This window comes from Dipodomys ordii, unplaced genomic scaffold, assembly GCF_000151885.1.
Source record: "Dipodomys ordii isolate 6190 unplaced genomic scaffold, Dord_2.0 Scaffold17, whole genome shotgun sequence".
Taxonomy (NCBI): domain Eukaryota; kingdom Metazoa; phylum Chordata; class Mammalia; order Rodentia; family Heteromyidae; genus Dipodomys; species Dipodomys ordii.
This window is the reverse complement of record NW_012267233.1, coordinates 418,017-439,706: the sequence shown is the minus strand read 5'-3', so window position 1 is coordinate 439,706 and position 21,690 is coordinate 418,017. Positions and strand designations below refer to the sequence as shown.

The 21,690-nt window shown below is 34.9% G+C and overlaps 1 protein-coding gene across 3 annotated transcripts in view; it reads right to left on the bottom strand.

Annotated features, from left to right (window-relative positions):
• Positions 1 to 21,690, bottom strand: part of Trps1 (trichorhinophalangeal syndrome I) — a 232,228-nt gene that overhangs the window by 184,735 nt on the left and 25,803 nt on the right. For all 3 annotated transcript variants that reach the window (XM_013012510.1, XM_013012511.1, XM_013012512.1), the window contains exon 2: positions 1,290 to 2,218. In XM_013012510.1, the coding sequence (XP_012867964.1) occupies positions 1,290 to 2,216 (927 nt within the window). In that variant the 5' untranslated portion in view covers positions 2,217 to 2,218. The remainder of the gene's footprint in view (positions 1 to 1,289; positions 2,219 to 21,690) is intronic.

Below are 21,690 nucleotides of genomic sequence, written 5' to 3'. Positions count from 1 at the left end.
CTTTAATAAGACAGCAGTTCAAAGCATGTAGCTTTCATGCATAATAACTATGTTGGCTTAATTTGCTGCTCCACAAAAATAATTCTATTTGTGGAAATTCAGGAACTAAGATAGAATTTTTAGAGAGCTTAGCAAAATATAAAACTGGCTTTAAAAGAGCTGTTCTTCCTATCTCTCTTAAAGTGATAAGACTGCCATTCTGACAAAAAAAATTTCTTTCTCCTCTGATTCTTCTTACAAGTATTGTAAAATATTTTCATTGTTATTTGTATTCTGCCTATGTTTCTTAATCATAAATGTCAAAAGCAATTGCAGCATGGCTACTAAGTTGATTAAACTGACTTGATATTTCAAGAAATTTAGTAAATCGTATTAAGAATGAAATGATCTCCTTAGTTTTGAGTTACTTCTAATTATAACTAAAGAAGTTAATGTTAAAGTTAACGCGTTTTGAAAACTCCCTGACCTAATAAGACAACGAAAATACACAGACTACAATAAAAGTCTTTCTTAAGCTGACCATGAGTTCTGACTATGCTAAAATTAAAAGAATATATTTCCATAGATTCAGTTCCATGTTTCATTCTACTTCAAATCATCACATTTTCTTCTCTTCTTTCATGTAAGCCATGAACTAAAGACAGGAAAAAAAGTAGAGCCAAAACGTGGGCTGGTTTTCATAAAAGTATAATTCTAAGTCATTATAAATGTCTTGATAAATTATTATCATTTACCTTAAATGTGTTGATCTATAACAAAATGATACTGATGTCCCTGATAATTACAACCATGCTGACTTTTTAAATTAATCTAAAATTGTCATGTCCAACATTATTTTGTTTTTCTCAGGAGCATAATCTCTACAATCATCACTAGGTCCCAAATCTAATCAAGCTGACTCTAAATCCTAAGCTAAAACATAGGAAAGATTTTCAGGAAAAGGAAAGACTATATCAGAACTATAATCTGAAATTAAAACAAGGCATGAACTACCATGCACAATCATAAAGATCAGTGCCATTGTTGAAAGAATCCCTCCATTCAATTACCATGAGATATATCCAGAAATTAAAAAAAAAAAAACTTAGCTATTTCATGACAAGAAACTAAAGACAACTCTGAACACACATCTCAATGAAGCTGTAGAAATGCATCCAACCTTTCTCTTGGATCTCAAAGCCACCCACTCTTCTAGTCTGGAGATTTAGCTTTTAACATGCAAATGGAAAGTCACATTTCATTATTAATAGTACTTTCTTTACAAAAATAACGTAATGCAAAGCACAAACCTGTACATCATAGGTCCCATTTAGCAAAACAGGCCTTGAAGAATTGATGTCCTGCAGTACACCAGAAAGCACAGAGCGGTTGACCTTCTGGAAGTCTTTGGAATGGCTGAACTGCACCATGTTATGAAGGGCCAGGATTTTGCTGTCCAGCTCAGCATCCTGCCTGGTGCGGTTATGCAGTCCTAAGTGATACTTGCGGAAGTGCTTAATCAGATCTGTGGGGTCGTTACCATAGTAACCGTAGCCACAGATATTGCATTTAAAGTCCTGAAGCTCTGGAGACAGAGGTGCCGGGTCTGGGTTGTCATTTACCAGTAAGTCAGTTTTGGATTTATTCAATCTTACACCCCCATCTGAAGGCACTTGTGGGTTTTTGGAGGCCACGGAAACTGGGCTTAAACCTTGACAATTGGCTTGACCACTCTGCACTTGCCCTGTTTCCTCCGTAGCCTTTGGTGACATCTTATGATCTTCCTTTGTCTCCAGGGAGTCCCCTGATGGGGTACAGGCCATATCTTGAGGGTCATCTGCCTCTGCTCTTTGAGGAGACTTCAAGGGCTCGCAGACTCCCCCAGCAGCTGGAGATGAGAAAGCCAGCATATTTCTGTCTGTCACCTCATCATGTGGGAAGGAGGGAAGGTTTCCTCCCTTACTGGGGCTCTCATAATTGAAGCCAGCCTTCTCACTCAGGACTGAGCTTTTCAAGTCCTTCTTACTACTTGAAGACTGATCTTGGCCATGCAAGATGTGCTCCTCCTTATTATTTAGTTCTGCAGAATCACACTGATCTGTATTTTCTGACATCTGATCTGCAGAAAATTCTTTGTTCTTTCCAGATACCTTGCTTTCTGTACCTATTGGCTCCAGGGTCTGGCCCTCGCTTTCACTAGCAACGTTTCTCAGAGGGGGGTTCTTTTTCCGGACCATATCTGTGAAAATACAAAAAAAAAATGGTAGATGCTGAGTTACTTCCAAGGTATAGACAAGTACTTCATTAATAAACAATTCTATTTTCTCTAAGGACCTCTAAGGTGTACAATGATAGACTTCCTCTAAGAAAAGTGAGTTTTAGAAACAGTAATATTCCTAGGCTATGGTGGCTCAAACCTGTAATCCTAGCTACTCAGAGGCTGAGATCTGAGGATGAGAGTTGGAAGTCAGCCCAGGCAGAAAAGTCCATGAGACCTTTTTTTTTTTGGTCAGTCTGGGCCTGGGCGCCGTCCCTCAGCTCTCTAGGCTAGCACTCTACCACTTGAGCCACAGCACCGCTTCCACCATAAGACTCTTATCTCCAACTGACAAGCAAAAACTGGGAAGTGGAACTGAGACTCAAGCAGTAGAGTGCTAGTCTGAAGTGAAAAAGCTAAAGGATAGCACAAGGCCGTGAAGTTAAGGCACCGTACTGATAAAATAAGTAAATAAAAACTAAATTAATAAATGTAAATTAAGACTAAAGTAAACAATTCATATTTAGAACTCTTGTCCTCATAAAGATTGCCTGATATACTATTTTACAATGGATTATGAGTATTAAAGAACTCATTTTTCTTACTGGCTCTATCTTATCTATTTTTTTTCTCCCATCCTTTTGTTCATGTCGTTCTTCAGTTATAGTCAATCACATACATCCATAAAATGGATACACATTATACTTTATATAACATGCATAAATGCACACTATGTTCATAGAACATATATATATACATACTTACATTTATAGAATAAAGATTATGTGTGTGATAAATATATACAGATATAAACATCACTAATTGGAATTAAATTCTACTACTCTATGCAAAAGGAAATATAATTTCAAACAAAAAATTCTCATAGTAAAACAGAGTTGTTACATAAGCAGAATAAAAACTGTCCCCTTACTTTTAGGAAATGTCAAATAGTGAATATTTCATCTCTGGCCTATCAATAAATTCATTTAAGAGACAATTGGATCTTTCCTGAGAGTCAGAAGACTAGAAGAGTGAGGTATCACTAGCCCCGTTGTCCAGCAGAAGGGAAAATGAACTAAGCCTTGGTATCTAGGTACATCTAAGGGAAACAATATCAAGTTCTCCATTCAGAACACACTAGAAGATTTACTAAAGCAAACTAGTAGGCTGAGTGACCTTGTCATTTTGAAGCAGTGATAAAATTCTAGAGGTTTCTTAAGATTCCTTGTATATGCTAGCTCAGCTGTACCTCTCAATGTCAGAGGCATCAATGACTAAAGTCAAAATTAGAATGCTATAACAAATTCTTCTAGAGGAATCTAATGAATCAGAACTAGAGGGACATTTTAGAATTCAAAAACAGTATGTGTTGTGTCCATTAAAGAATGCGCTTAACAAGGGCTAGTTGATTGTAGGATTCTGTGTTCCTAAAACACTCAGCTGAAATTGCCCAGTATTGTGGAAGTCATCTTCTCAAAGGTCTTGGAAAACTTCACCTGTAACGTTCTAATCAAACAAGTCTTCTTTACTAGCAATTCTTCTGTGAAGACAAATATAGCAGGGTTCGTTGTACAACAATTATCAAATTGGGCTGGGAAAGTCTACATTAATAACACAGTTGAGTCATTTACATCTATGATTTCTCACAAGGGCTAAAGCATTGCACTGGCTTGTGGTATCTGAGTGCACCACTGCTTCTGAGGGATCTAGTAAAAAAAATGTATAATATGGATCACTGACAATGCACTAGTTGGAGAGACTCTCACTTACAAAGTAAAAATTCATTTTAGTGACTAATGTCAAAAACAGTACAATAGTGCTTTCAAAAGTATACTGCTTTTATATATCAAAATGTCAACAGCACAATATAGGACAGTACTTCAAAAGTACACTGCTCCTATACACCAATAATGCTATTATCCCACAGAGTCTCCCTACTAGAACAACAACAAAACTTACAAGATAAAAGATTGAACTTTCAAGAGGAAGTGATGGCCATGAGACAATGTCAGCCCAGACCCCTCCTGTGGGTAGGAGGGGAGTGTGCCACACCTTAGTGATGCTACCCCATTAGGTCTAAAATTAACAAATCTAAACAATCTCTGTTAGACCAGGAAATACTGGTTAAACATACATGTGTGCATATGCATATATATAATGCGTATGTATATGCAAAATATTCTCATAGTAAAACAGATGTTACATAAACAGATAAAAACTGTCCCATTACTTTTAGAAAATGTCAAATAATGAACATTTCATCTCTATCAATAAATTCATTTAAGAGAGATATATATGTGCATATACATATGTGTATACATATATGCATGTGTATGCATATACTGCTTTCTAATATTTTTAAACAGAGGGCATAATACTTGCTGGGCATCTACTACTTGAGCTATTCTTCAACCTACAATAATATAACAATATAGTGTTTTCATGTCAGTAACAGTGACAGAGTAGCTTAAGAACCTCTAACAGCCAAAGAAGAATGAAGGGAACTTTTTTCTGTGTATGCTAGTCCTGGGGCTTGAACTCAGAGACCAGGCTCTGTCCTTGAGCTTCTTTTGCTCAAGGCTAACACTCTACCACTTGAACCACAGCGCTACTTCCAGCTTTTTCTAAGTAGTTTCTTGGAAATAAAAGTCTCACAGCCTCTGCTGCCTAGGCTGACTTCAAACCATGATCCTCAGAGCTTAGCCTCCTGAGTAGCTAGAATTACAGGCATGAGCCACCAACATCAGGCAAATGCAAGGAAATTTACTAAAGCCAATTAAGGGAATTTTTTTCATAAAATAAGAAGGAAGCTTAAGAAATTAAATCTTTCAACTACCACTTTAAACCAAAGATAAACTGTTCTAAACAAGGAATGGAGGCCCACCATTCCCAAATAAGTGGACCATCTGAAGCCGGAGGATCAATTGAACCCAGGAACTCCAGATCAGCCTAGTTAATATTGTAAGACTTTGTCTCAGAAGTAAAAATAAATTAACGAATAAGTAAATAATGAAGTACATTTTAAAAACATGTTTTAAAAATACATATATATTTTAATTTGCCTGTTATACATATTAGATATATTGCCTATTACATATAAAGAGATATGAGGCATGTAATCACTTCACACAACGACCTCTTGTATGTTCTTTTAGAAGTGTAGACTTGTTTCTTCCACACACATTTTCAGTAACTGTTATGATCCATACTGAATAATGATTTCATTTGTCCTTTAACATTTCAGCTTACTGTGGCTAAAATCTAACAATGACTGATAAAAATAAAACAAATGAGGCTACACAAAAGTTGAAAAATCTATGTGAAAGGAATAGCATCTGAAGAAACATGGAATAATAAATTCAATTCACTTAAGTTATCCAGCCATCAAAACGGAAAGAAAATGGTTTATTTATTCCTACATAGTAAATACTCAAAAGTTAATTGGTCAAATACTCAAAAGATAATTGATCTAAAGGTATTTACATTAAAAAGTATTTTTTCAGAGCCCAGATAATTCTAGATCTTGCTGATTTGTCATTATCATGAAGAGATACAATAGGTCAAAGATTAAAAACTACTTAACCAGCATCTTAGTGCTTGAGAGAAAATGGGATTTAATTAAATTATCATCTTTCCAAATTTCAGTTCCTTCTTCTACCCAAGAACAGACTTTCAGAAGCATATGACTCACTGATTCCTTATGCTAAGAAGAGCCCTTAATAATATACATTGCTAAGAATGCTAAGCTGCTAAAACTTCAAAGAAGTATCAGAAAGGTCATTTGAGTTTTATTTTGTGTTGTGGGGGCAGGGACATGTTCTTTTTAGTTGGTGTTTAAAAAAAAATCATGGTTAATTTAGTTGACTATTCTTTGAAGTAGTTATAGAAAAAAAATTTTTACTGGAACTATATCATCATAATTTTTCAGAGTGACATATTATGTAAATATAAGCACATTTGCAATTCTTCTAAGTGGAAGAAACTCCCCTAGCAAGTCATAAGTTAGATACCATAAGACTATAGCCACCCTCGAGTTATTATCTCTAAGACAAATAACAGATTGCGTGATGTTTTACTATGTGCCAAGAACTTTTCCAGTTAACATTTTCACTTGAAAAAAAAATAGATCACATACTTGTAAAATCATACCCAGCATTGACTTCATAAGGCATGTGGCTTTAGAGTGCTTTGTACAATTATTAATTCTATTAGTCAACTATCAGGAAGCTAATGCAATTATCTTAGAAGACGCTGAGAGGACACAGAAGACATTTTGAGAGCTGATCTGTACATCTGTAAAAGAAAGCAAAATAAAAATTCCTTCCTAAATGATATAAACGTACTTTAATGTATCACACCTAAAATACATTAATATGCCAGCACCATGCTCTGCTTGAAAAACATCTGATAAAAGCACAAGGCAGATCGTGAGCAGCAGTCTCTCCTCCCCTGGGTTTAATAAAGCAGCTGCATGGAAGGGGGCGATGGGGGGGGGCATTATATGAAAGATTACAGGACAAGAAGTCATTTTCATAACAGGTCAGGATGTTGCTGAGATTATTTGACCTCTAAAACTCCCTTAATCCTAGTGACTTGATACTTACCTACACTAAAGGCTAGGGAGGAATCTTAAATTTTAAATGCCAGCACTGGTTTTAAAGAGAACATTTCAAAGCACTGAAAATACTTAATCACATCAAAGAACTTCAGTCATCAGTTCTGATGATTCTATTTTGAACTTTATCATCCCACTCCATAGCAAGATGCCACATATAAACTACTTTTTTCAAAAGCGTTCAAACATCAATTAAAGAAGGATCATTACAAACCAGCAACTTTAGGTAATGGAGATGAAAGTGAAGGGGACAAAGTCATCTGTGGGTAGTAATCGCAAGTATCATTTTCTAGATATGCCTCATTTTGCGCACACAAACACACACACACACACACACACACACACACACACACAAATGCTACTTAAATCATCCATCTAATATGGCTGCCAAGATGTTAGACAGGTCAAAAAAGTATGGCCAGCTTTTCCACAATGCTCTAATATAATATCAATGCTGAGACCAAAGACAATCAATCCATCTGCAAAAATCATATCTACCCTTATGTATCTGGTTTTTTTCTGAATTAAAATTAAAATGTAAATAAAAGCTCTCTTAGAAAGAGTTCACTATTATAAAAAAAAAAATACAGAAGTGTGGTATATTCTACACCACCACATATTTATGCAGAATACGTAGCATTTGAGATGATCTCACTGATTTAAACATTCAAAGAGAAATGTACTCATTACCTGACTTATGTAGTTTTAACTCCTCTGTACATCACTTTGCAATACAATTCAAAATATATAGAGAAAAATAAAAACAAAAATGAAAAGCTTAAATATAAGCCAGGTGCCACTTCTCAGGTCAGTAATCATAGCTAAAAAGATTGTAAGTTTAAAGAATCATAGTCAGAAGTCAGCCCTGACAGACAGTCTGAGAGGATGCTCTCCAAAAAGGAACCAGCAAAAACCTGGCCATGAGGTGGATGTAGTTCCAGTGGTACAGAAGGTGTGAGTCACAGTATCAGAGTTGCACTTTCACAGAAAATCAAATCTAAGCTTTTGATTATTACCTAACCACTGTAAATTAACCCACTAATAATTTAGCTAATTTATAACTCTGTACATCACAGAAATTTTAAAAGAAACTGAGGTCATTCATTCACTCAAAGAAAATGAGGACTAGTATTTCTTTCCATTAGATAGAAGCTCTCTAAAGTTAAGTGATGAATAGTACGTAAGATATTTAAAGAAGCAAAGATATGCATCTATATATATTATAGAGATTTGCATACACAAATGCACACACATACATACACACACACACACGTATGCACTGAACAAGACTGTAAAAATTTGGGAAACCAACTTGTATAATTTGACCTCAGTCTCAAATGCTATGCTTTATGATTTGTATTATAAGCAGCAGTTCTTAGATTTGTAATATACAATACCAAATAATATGTTATTTGTTTTGCAAGATAATAAAACTTCCAAGTGCTTGAAAGGAAAGCTTAACATGGAAAGAAAAGTCGTGATAGTCTTCCCTTTCATAAATACATGATTTCTTCTGCAGTTGTTTATATCCTGGCTTAGGAGTACTGAGTTATTAATTACACATTTCATGTAGCTTTTACTTAAAAAAATCAAATAAAAAAAGAAAATGTTTCTTTTGATCAAAAGTCTCCTACAAAGAATTTAAAGAATTAAGCAAGTAATAGCAAAATAAAAGGAAGGTCGAGTCCTAGGCCTATAGCAATCTAGATAGCTTCCATATGAACAACATGGAAAGTTTAGTTTTTAAAGAACATATGTGTCTGTTCATTGGTTTGGAGGAATAAAAAAAAAACGCTTGAATCCTGTCTACTCTATATATACAGATCAAAATCAGATTGCTTAAGTGAACTATAAAATGCAAGAGACATTGTTTACTAAATTCATAAACCCAAGAATTATTGGAGTTTAAATGTTTTCTTTTTATATTATTATTATTTCTTCAGATGCCTGAACAATATTTCAATGGTAGACCTCTTTTGTTGTAAATGGCTTCAAACTTCAGAAGCCCAAATGTCAGATGCTATTTTTGCTATCCCTTTCTATTTAATTTGCTTTCTCTGAATTGACTGTTCCTGAATCTTTAAAGGTATTTTTGGACATCTTAAATCCTGTTGAGGTTTAAATGTCATCACTTTCAAACAACTCCTATCAAATAAATCTCTTATTAATTCACATCAAATTAATCCATAATGATCACTTCAGAGCACAAAGCCCATTATTACTCCTTGGGACACTAGGACTAACTCAAATGGCTCTGAAATAAAATGCACACTATTTAAATATCTTATTTCAAAGAGATCTGATGCTAACTGAAACATTTTATTAGGCTTTTATTTCATCTTGCTATGTTCTCTATATTTTAGATATCTCATTTCAAATATACTAGACTATGTAAAAGGAGACAGTGTGATAGAGATATAATAATGCCATATGGGCCAAAAATAAGGAACTCTTCATATATCTATATAGAGTGCAGAGAATTTCAATACAAAACTTTTTTTTCTTTCAAATAATTTACCCTTGAAGCCTACACAACACAGGATAAATCTGGGGAGGGGGACTAAAGCATGATTTTGTTTTATTAAGTAGAGCAACTGAAAAAGAACTATGCATCATGGTATAGATAAGGAATGAAAAATATGGAGGCAGCAGTGGTATTCACTAGACTCTGTGTTGTAAATGAACATACAATGTATGGGTAGGAACAAGGAAGGAAAAACTGGAACAGAGCAAGGGAAGGGGTGGCATTGTCCAAAAACAAATGTGCTCTTTGCCTCACTTACGTAAGTGTAACTCCTCTGTACATCACTTTTATAATAACAATAAAACAAAAAATAAAAGAATAGATGTTCATGTCATAGCTTAAAAAGGCAATGACATTTAAATTTTCAGATTTGAATAAGATCATGATTTTATTAAGCAAACTCAAAATGTCAGCCTTTGTTTCCCCACAATTATGTAACCTTTTCCTTTTCATTAACTCACAAAGACAAAATTAAAATATATACACTGACAACTGTTGATTTAAACAACAGACATTTGCCTGGGCCCAGACCAACCTCATCCCTTCTTTGTTAAACTTCAAAAATGTCAACTAGTACTTGGGCAGAGAGCCAAACATAGCACTTAAGTCCAAAAGAGAAGCCCAGGGAAAAGTATAAATGCACCTATTTGTCCTGATGGCCATAAAGTGCATTGACACTTTATCGTATGAAAATTACATTTCCACTGATAAAAAAAAAGTAGCCACTTTTGCATTTTGTAGCAATATCCTTGAATTTCTTCCTACCATTTGCTGAAAAGCACGTTTAATATTAAATCTGCTTTAATTTTATATACTGATGTTGCTTTGTCAGTTTTCCAATCTGACATGCAATAGATATGGCCATTTCAATCATTCACTCAATCTACCATTATAACTGGCTGGCAGCTGTCTCTATTCTCCCATAAGAATTCTGTGTCCATCAGTGATAATCCATTTGGTAAACTAATGCACATATGCATTACAATGACTATGATGGATACATACCATGAAGACAACATGTGTCAATGACAATGCTGTCTGCATAGCACTACAAGGCACTTGCTTTATGCAAGGAATTTTTGACTAGAGTAAAAGATATACCGAGAGTGATCAACTGATTGATATAGATAGACAGATAGGTAGATAGATAAATAGACAGACAGACAGACAGACAGACAATAGATACATTCTCTCTCCAAACTGAAAGGATATAAGTATAAAAGTTATTCTTCATCTGGGAACTAACTCACGAAACACTGCTTTCAAGCCTACCACACAGAAGGAAATAGTTTTAAAGCCTTGTACTCATCTGAAAACTGACCTATGGCATTATAAGCAATCTGCCAATGCTTTCAGACAACACAAGGGATTTAGAAATAAGCTCAGAGTGTCAATATGTATACATTTCACTGTGACCAAGAATCCACGTTATTTATGTAGTTAAATTTATAGACACTAAGATAGAAGTTTTCACACTGTGAAACACATACTAATAATACAAAGTATGGTTTATATGCCATCCTAAGTCTGTTTAATTGTTTACTTTCTGTATGACTGAAAGGTGAATTCAGATTGCTAAACAGAAGCTCTAGACTTGAGTTAGTCCATTAGCCCCCTTTTTGCATTAGTTACCTAAAGATAGGGTCTCACTTGACATCTAGATTGGTCTGGAATCTAATCCTGCTACTTACGCTTCCGTTTGACACTGTGCCCAGCCATGTATGTGGGAAATACAGGCTTGATTGTAGCTAGTGGGCCTTTAGGAAGTGAATGGACCATGGAAATTCTGACCTCATTAATAGTTTAATCCACCGATCACTCAAAATTACATATGCAATGGACAATAGGGGAGGTAGGGCAGGTAGGAACTATTTTAAGTTGGGCCTAGCTGAGGCAGTCAAATGCTTGCCTTTGAAATGTATATATCTTGTTCTAGCTCCCTGTTCTGTTTCTTGAACTACCATGAAGTACCAGTACTCCTTAACATATAGCTCTGCCTTCCCAAGTCCTAAAATAACAAGGTCAAGCCAACATGGACTGAAATTATAAATCAAAATAAATGTTCCTTCCTTTATGTTGATTTTCTCAGGTATTTTATCAATGATGCCATGCTGACTAATACAAACTTAGTATTTTGTGTATATATAAGCATTCACAGACAAAAACAAGAGTCACTTTTTTTCTTTTAAGTTCAATGACCTTTTTGAAAAAAAATTCTAAAAAATTTTTAAAAAATAACTGTGCTTGAAAGCAACTTAGGAGACTAGTATAGGCGAAATCAGTTTTCTCTATCTCCTAGGATGAGAAAAGTTTTAGGTATGAAAAAATATATGTAACATAAAATGATAATTCAGGTAACAGGCTTACAAAGCCTCATCTTTAAGAACCTCTGTGGCAAAAATAGTATTTCAAAATATTCATTTCTCATACCAAAGTTTAGCTAAGCTTGGCCTAGGATTGTAATATGTTAACTGTTTAAACAGAGATGACAAGAAAGCCAAGAATTTTCTCTATGTTCTTCTTATTATACTGGCTTCTAGAAAAGAAATGAAAAATAAGTCACTCGATAAAATTGTTAGTGGAAATTATAGACTACAAAAGCTTCCCAAAAATCCACAATGCACACTAACAATTACAGTTCAAGGGAAGGGAGAAGGGATCTAGTCTGCACAATTTGGAATGGAATTTTGCAGTCTCCTCTGGATTTATGTCATATTAATACCACTTAAAGCCAAAATAGCACTCCACTGAGCACAAAAGAAGATGCTGCTCTAAGACACTAACATTGAAGGAAGAAATCACTAAGACTTTACAGCTGGTGTACTATTTTTAAAGTAAACGGTATTTTTTTCATCAACCTGAAAGGAAAATTAAGATTAAATTGCTCTGAAGTTGACGACTGTTTGTTTGGGTTTTTTTTCTTTTCCCCAGCATAGATATCAACATTAAAAGATCACAATGTAGTGTCATGAAAAATTTAAAATCATTATTTTAATCAATTGTCCAAAGGTAGAACACTAAAGAAAGAAAACTGAGCTTTAAAAAGCAGGGGATACATACCTATGTACAATAAGATTCCCAGCTGTTCAAAATTATACATTCCTAAATGTATATGGAATGGAATAGAATATGGAATTTAGCCCAGCATTAGCCAGTGTTTACTCTAAGCTAAACAGTTAATACAGCTACCACTGCCTAAACTCCAGTTTCTGTTCATATACAGTTTCTAATGTCCTTCCACTGACAATGATCAATTTAAAATCTTTATGAGCAATTTATCTCATCTTACAGTAATTTAAATTGTATTTAATTAAGATTAAGTCAGGAACCAATCTGAGGCCAGAAGCTTAGTAACAGAAAAAATGTAGAAATGTGGTAGAGAAAGACACAAGATTAAATTAAGGGATCTAGAATAATCATTAATAGTAGTTGTAGTTGTAGTAGTAGTAGTTCTCAAATGCTTCAGACTCCTGGGACAGTATATCTAGTCTTCAGGATCCTAACTATTAATAAATCCCACATCCACTCAGTGTTTGGCCCCAAAAGAAATACTAATAATAAGATATACTAGAATAAGATTGTCAGCATACAGTATTTGTTGAACCTCACTCAGTTCAATGATTGCATTGTTGCACACTGTATACCCCAGTATTAGTCTGGCTCATACTTCTGTGAGATGCGGAAAAAGAGAAATCACATGTCCACAGACTGCCCTCCTGTCCTACCCATGCATATCCTAAGAAGATCCTCCAGATTTATGGGCTTTGAATTTTTGGCTTATGGTTAGGGCATTCATTAAAGATTAAAACAAAAGATTAGAAAAAAACAAATAAAAAAATAGGCTAGGTAGATGTTGAAGTACAGTTGAAACAAAAAAAATAATTTTAAATTAATTTTATAACACAAAGCTAGGCACGGGGATAGGCTCACAGTAAAATACAATCTGAGAAATGACCATATTATCTGAGTTTCTTCTTGTTATCAAAATGTCTACGCTACACATTCACGTAAGAGAAAGTATATTGACGTGATAGCTGTGTATGTATGAAATTTGGGCAGAAATTAGCTCTGTATATGTATGAGATTTGGCAGAAATTAGCTCCATCATTAAGTTCGTTATATATGAAATCTAGTCAATCTTTACTTTCAACTTAAACTTAAAAATCTAAACATACCTACTGGCATAGACATATAACTTTTTAAAAGATTTTTACACCTGAAACTCAATTAGTTATTTCTCAATCAATCATCTTGTGGACACCTGTCATAATAAAGCAAATTTTTAAAAAATACATTTATACATATCTGTAATTCCAGATCCAGGTGTTTTACAAATAAATCCTTCAAAATCTAAATAAATGTGGGAGGAAACCAAAAGTCAGAATTAGGTTATTGTTGCTGGTTTGTTTTTTTTTACAGGCCCATGATTTGGAATATCAACATAGATTTTAACCTAAAATTGTAACTAATAATAAAACATACCATGTTAGTGTTAGTTACTATGACTCAGGAACTATAGCAAAGTGTTCTTCAATTTTATTAACTCTCCTTTGAGTAAAGTCCTTATCAGTCACATTTTAGATAGGAAGTAATGAGGACACGAAAGCATTGAAACTCTTATCCCAGAATTGACTACTAAAGACTTAGGAAAAGTTGGTTCTAAAGAAATCTAAAGGCATGCTAGAACACTTGGTTTTCCATTGTATTTTTTATAACCTCTGCTGTTTTCATTTTACAGAAAAAGTTTAGCAATGTGTTTGTAGATATAAAAGTAATATTTTCGGAAACACACAAAAGAACATAATTCACAAAATGCCACTCTACAGACTGCCATAGCTCCTTTAAGTGAATGCAATTTTTCCAACGTTCTTAGAGATGACTGGCTGCTATCTAACCTTCAGATCTGCCTCATATCACCTAGCACATCACTGGGATACCAAATAGGCTCTAAAAATGGATTCACTTCTTCCAAACCCTCTATAGTGTGCAAAAGACAAAGGGTTTCTTCTCTGCTGTCATGTGATCCTTCATGAACATCCTGTTCTAGAACACCTACCATGCTTCATACTATTCCATTAGACTGTACAATCCTTGAGATGTAGAAAATTCATTATTAATATGATCACTGTTATTATAAAACAGTAATATATACCCATTCATGTATGGGATTACATCAATCAAATGGATGACATATTAATTCATAAGTAATTCATATGTGATATACAGTATTTTATATTTAATATCATTAGTGATTCTCAAGATTTTTTGGTATAACACAGCTAAGATAGACCATGTTTCAATATGTATCCTTAGTAATGATGCACTTTTAAAAAGTCCTCATTGAATGAACGGATGCTAAAACACTCAAAACTTTCTTCACTTAGCTCATTCCTTAACTAAGGGAGGCCTCAGTCTCATGACTAACTGGACACTGGAGACTAAAGGCTAGAATAATGCTAAAGTTCTCTCAGCAACATACCACAGCAAGTCGAGATATGGAGGGATTCAAAACAACAGTATTGTCTTTATTTAGGCTGAAAACAAGACCAGATGCCATAGTTCTACATACAAGGGCATCAGTCGATAAATACCAAAGGTAGTGAGCAATATAAATTTGTTATATTTACCTTTCAAAAATGTGAATCACAAGTGTGTTGGTTTGATGTAGACTTTCGATCTCTACATTCTGCTACATGTTTAAAATATTTGGGGAGTTATTACATAGAGGAAAATCAATTGAAAAAATTAGCTTGCTCTTCATATAGTGATAATTCTAGAATAATCTTTAATCACAAAAGTAAATTTGAGTTCACATATCTGCATGATTATATTATAAAGAGAAAAATTTATGAATTCATGAATTTAATGTTTATTTACACATTTAATGTCATGCTTCCCTTAATATTTCAAGATTAAAACTATCCTTTAAAAGTGATAACATATAAAATACATGAAAATTTACCTTTCAAAATAGTAGTCTGACTTCTGGATTTGAAACCTTTCTGCAGAACTACTTATTAATTAATTAATTAAGGATAACATGACCCAGTACTTGAAAGAAGCAAGAGAATCGTGAGTTTAAGGACTACACAGGAAACTCTGTTTTAAATAAATAGCCTGAGACATAAAAAGAATACAGAATATCCTGCAAACATCTGGATTAAATTCCTATCAACTTAGAACATATGGAAGGACACTAAACCAGAACTTTAATTTTGAAATACCCACACAAACGAGCGTGCACACACATATGCACAGAGGTTCTCACAGCATCATTATGTAGATTGTCAAAACTAGAAACAATCCAAATACACATCAAGTAGGTGAGCTTTTCAAAAGTTGAATGGGTGAGCTGTGTGTCAGTGGCTCATGCCTGTAATACTAGCTACTCTGAGGACTGAGATCTGAAGGATCATGGTTCAAAGCCAATCTAGTCAGAGAAATTCATGAGACTCTATCTCCCAAATAACCAGCAAGAAGCTGGGCTGGAAATACAGTGTAAGTGGTAGACCACCAGCCATGAAATCAAACCACACAAGCACAAGGCCCTTAAGTTCAAACCTTCGTATGAGAAGCAGAAGTTGTATGTATCATTCTTCAGTGCAATATCTGTATATAATTATACCATGCAAAATGACAGAATATTATGCTACATTAGTGAATCCCATGGATATGATGTTGAGCAAGAGACTCTATGCATAAATGAATGCACACTTCAAATGCTCATCAAGTGCCACATTTCAATGTCTCTAAGGTTCAAAACCAAGCAAAACCAATCTAGCAGTCTGGAAAGTGACCACTTCCTGGGCAAGGAAGACCAAGAGCAAGAAAGGGAACAGGGTGCTTATAGATTTCTAGAACTATTGTATTTCTCAACATGAGAAAGACTTGCACCATTGTGTTCATTTTGTAATCACTAATTGATCTACAGACTTCCTGATTTGTGTAATTTTCAGCTAGAAAGTTAGCATGAGTGATTTGCACTGAAACAGCATGGAGGCAGCTGTACATGGAGAAGAAGACATAGCAGCCATGGAGTAGAATGGGCCTTGATTCATAAGGGTATCTATAGGACACGAAGAGCCTGCACTATACCAAAAAAGATTAAAAAAAGAGAGAGAGAGAATATAAAAGAGAAAAATAAAGAGATCTGAACTAAAGAGATTTTAACAGGGTGAAAGGTTTGAAAAGGGAAGTGAAGGTCAAGAATAAGAGCAGCAAATAACAGATTCCTCAACAGGGGAGAGGATAATTGGTGACAAGGAACTAGGAGAGAGAAAAGCTGTCTTTCATACTGTGGGTGCAGGTGATGGGATTGGAAAGACCAAAGCAGACACATCTGTAGTATTTAAATATATAGCTTCATGAGGACATTAATTATACCACAGAGATAAGCCAGGTTACCGTAAAAGAGAACTAATATTTGCTGAGCACGTACTATGTCCCCAGCCACTTCTTTGGCTCACCTAATTTCTCCAGAAGTACTCAGGTAAAGCCTACAAACTATCTATTAGCTTTCCTTTACAAATGAGAAAACTAGAACTGAAAAGGAGTTGAGATTAACTTGCTTAGAAGGCTAGATGGGTAAATGAAAAGCAGCCAATAGAACAATCCTGTGGTGTTTTTCAGATAGTCAATAGTTTATAAGGCTGAATAAATCATGTGTTGAAATTAAATGTATCAGATGTTAACCTCCACCTAAGCTAGTTATTATAATGCAGTAGGTCAAAGTATTCTGTTTCACATACTGAATCATGATGTGTGGTTGCTCATTTTCCGCGAAAAAGGTAAGTTAATAGGTAAAATTCTAGTGGACTTAAACTTTCCACTTGGTTAATATTTTCTTGAGAGTTTGGCTTCTCTTACCAAATGGTTTCAAAGGAAGGATCAGGGAAAAGAGGGAGCAACAGCCAGGGAAAAGAAAAGAGAAGGAGGAGGAGGAGGAAGAGAAGGAAAAGGAGGAGGAGGAGGAGGTGGTGGTGGTGGTGATGGTAGTGAAGTAGAGGAGGAGGATGAGAGGAGATAAATAACAAGTAACATAAGTCTTAACAGAAACAGTGAAAGTATCTTAAAACTAATACATGGGCATTAGCTTTGTAGTTACAGGTAGACGTATAATACAATCATGCTTCATCATATAAAACCTATCCCAGATTTGTATATTATAATTTAGCACTCCACAAAGTTCCTTAATATCTACAAATACAGTCACTTAAATAATGATCTGGATATATCATTGGTAGTTCAAGTGAGATAGAAGAATTGGAAGTATGTGCAGGTAATCCTCTCAATCCAATGTATGAATGGTGAAATAAGGCAAGAAATGTATCATAGGTATAGCACTAAAATGTTGAAACAGCACTATTCAGGAGTATCTTCAGATAGCCAGGAATATTGCCTGAGAGAGGACTAATTTAGTCTTCGACTCACCAAATTAAGCTTAAAATAAAATTAGACATTTCAAAATGGCACATAGTGGATCCCTTTGAGCAGACAATTTCAGTTTTGCAAAAAATAAAACAAGGAAAATACCAAACATTTATCTAAACATATGTTTCATGTGAATAATTCAAAACCAAGTCAGTATGATAACTGATGGTCACAATCACAATTCATGATATGCACTGGATAAACTCTGTGTCAACTACATTCTCATTGAGTTAGATGCTGAGAACCCAGCTGTGAAAAAGGAAGATGTAAAAATTGCCATTAATGACCTTGTGGTCTAGAAAGAAAAATAAAAAGGGGGAAATCGTTATAGGTCTAGTGTATATTATATACTGGTACCCAAGTATACCAGTATTTTTGGTATAATGTAACCAGGGGTTCTAGAAGGGCACCGGCCATGGAAAAAATGAAGAGGGATCCAGGCCAAAGAAAGAATAGGTGGAAAATCCTCAATCAAGAGACAAGTGTGGGAGCTGAGAATGTGGCTTAGTGGTAGAGTGCTAGCCTTGAGTAAAAGAAGCTCAGGGACAGTGCCCAGGCCCTGAGTTCAAGCGCCAGGACAGGCAAAGTGAGGGAGGAAGGGGAGGTGGCCTCTTAAGTCACCTGATAGAGGCTCAGGGGATTTTTGATTAAAATTCTATGAAGCAAAAGATTTAAAATATAAATTCTATCAAAAAATATCCTATTTTCTCAAAATATTAGGCAATTTATTACATTCAATTAGAAAACTTTGGATCAGGTTCACATACAGTTTATGGCTACATTACAGATAAAATGTCTGCAGAATTGTCAGGGGGGATACCATAGTTGAAATAAAACAAAACTTTTACTTCAAAATATTGTGCATGATTCAGGTGTAAATTTTAAAATGTGTAATCAAACAGAAACAATACTTCTATATTTAATTTCTTATTATAAGATATTAAATATTGAATTAAATACCTGGAAATATTACCAGTAAAGGTTAGATTATTTACATATTACTGGAATTTATGCATGCCTGGAACTTTTTAATTGCTATCCCTAAAATTTTAATATTCTGGGCACAAAGCACAAAATCATGCATCTAATTTGAAATAAAATTCCTGTGTACTATGTCAAGAATGAAGAGGTGTTAAATGGTTCACAAAACTCCACTTTTGCTCATCAGGTTGGAAAGCAAATTACCAAATCAATATCAAATGTCATACATACAATTTACTTAATGGGTAGTAGCATTTCATACTCTAAATTTTCCTATCAGTTCATGAATACAGTGCTCAGTGAGCACACAGTATGTTTAAATTCTAAGAAGAAACCACTGCATTACTAGCTTCTAAGAAGCTAGCTAGCTACCTTTATTAAAGAAACAGGACTTGTCTGGATAGTGGCTCATGCGTATAATCTCAGCTAGTGGGGAGGAAAGATCATAAGGATCCTGATTCAAGGCCAGCCCAGAAAAAAAGAGTAAGCAAAACCCCATCTCGATCAATAATCCACATATAGTAGCATCCACTTATTGATTCCAGCTACACAGGCGAAAAAAAAATTGTGAGAACTTACCTGAAAAACTACTAAAGCAAAAATGATTAATTGCATAGCAAGCACAAGGCCTTGAGTTCAAACCCCATAACCAACAAAAGAAAAAGGAAACAGAAGCAAAGCTCATGGGTTACAGTGAAAGAAACATCATTTACCACCAAAAAGAGCAGCACATACAATAAATCCCTTTGAATGCAAACAGCAAATATTCACTTTTGCTATTCATTCATGAGTATTCTTATTCCTTTTCTTTCATTCATAATAACTCAGTGTGGGGCACTGCAGTCGAAATATTTGAAAAGAGATGCTAGTGCAGCAAATAGTGGGATAGCAACACGTCCTGAACAGGTTTAGAAGAGGAGTAAAAGGATATGCCAGCAAACAGAAATCCAGGACTGCCTCACCCTGAAAACACAGGTCGAGAACAGTGGAGAATCTCAATTTAAAGCAGATGCTGTAATGAATAATGTGGCTGTGAAGTGGATTAGGATAGACTCTTGAATCACAGTGGAGTCTGGGCTACTTGTAGAAAACAGGTACCCACTGAAAGATTCTAAAGAGAAGAAAACAGAAGAGGTAAACAAGAAGGTGCCAAAGAAGAGAATGGTATAGAATGAAAATATTAAAAAGAAAACAATGCAACCCTGATAATAACAAATGGGAAAAACTCAGATATTTCACACATACACACACACAAAAGATGCCATTACTGATGGATATTTGTAAGTTACTATTGATGCTACATGATTTGGACATTTGGATGCTAATATAGTTTGTATATAGTTAAATAGAAACATGACTATCAATATTTACTCATCTATTTCATTATGTTTATCCTGGCCTGGATAATGTTGCCATTATATTCTCAAGCCCTGTGCAGGACCGGTGAAGAAACCAGTTCTGTTAATAAACATTTCTTTGAACTTATCAAAGGTACTGGAGTTTAGTGATTAAGCTTAGTGAAACTTATTGGAAAGACATCAAGAGTTAATTCAATAGCTAACTGAGCAACTTGACCCTTCTCTCGGTTTCTGTTGAATATGTGATCATAACATTTTATCCTAGCACTCAGATTTGCAGCATTTTGTAAAGTTTTCCAGAATGAGTTGAAATACATAAAAGAAGGACTTCCAAATGAATCCAGGTCTTCTTTCTTAAAACTGTAAAAAAAAAAAAACCTAGTGATGGGTTACCGCTAATACATTCTGGTCCATGGAAATCCATACTTACAATAATGACGCAGGGGCATCATCTTTATTGCCAACTAGATCTGTACAGACAGAGACATGGCAGAGTTCAGGCTGAGTTACTTAAGATTTATCTAAAATTCTATACTCCAAATCTCCCATCCCTAACCACCCAGGTAGAATTTGTGTTTGAAGGTGGAACATTCCAAAGTCAGGTTATTATAAGGCAGAGATTTGTCTATTCCAAAACAATTCCTCCATAAGAGAGCCCTAAAAACAAAAGCTCAGTGAATAAACCATGCAGACTTGTGACTGTGTGCTAAAGTCATGAAGTCACAAGAAAAGACTCACTGCATTTTAAGCCAAAAAAAAAGACATTGTTCTCAAGTTTGGAGTAATAGACCTTGAAAACGTAGATAGAAATCCTCTTTGGACTTGCAAAAACAAATCCTGATAAAACTGCTTCTTTTTGAGGTTGAAGAGAAGGAAGAATGAAATACACACCCTTACACACACAGGAAGCACATAGATTCAAGGATTATGCAACCATAATAACCAAAATCAGTATGGGATTTAGCCAGGGCTTTATCTGGCGTTTATCTGTATTGTCTTAGTTCTTACAATAAAATGCATAGCTTCCTTATTTCACAAAGGAATTTTAAGAGACTACAAACAAAGATCAAAAATTAAACAAACACATCATGGACTAGATTTTATATATATATATATATATATATATATATATTTTAGAAAAAGGCATGAAAGATGCTGTCACTTCTGGTATACATTTTACTCTTTCCCAACTAGAAGATAACCTCCTAAGGAACAGCACACGGAGTGGTCAGTCTACTTACACTGAAAGAAAATTAACATGAGAAGACAGCACTCAGGTTGAAAAAGAGGAAGTTCTTATTCAATTGTTGAACAGATTTTAAAAAGTGAAGTCTAGGCCAGGTGCCAGTGGCTCACACCTGTAATCCTAAACTATTCAGGAGGCTGAGGTCTGAGGATCACAGTTCAAAGCCAGCCCAGACAAAAAAAGTCCCCATGAGCACTGTGGCTCAAAGTGGTAGAATGCTAGTCTTGAGCACAAAAAGCCTCAGAGACAGCACCCAGGCCCCGAGTTAAAGCCCCAGGACCACTAAAAAAAAAAAAAAAA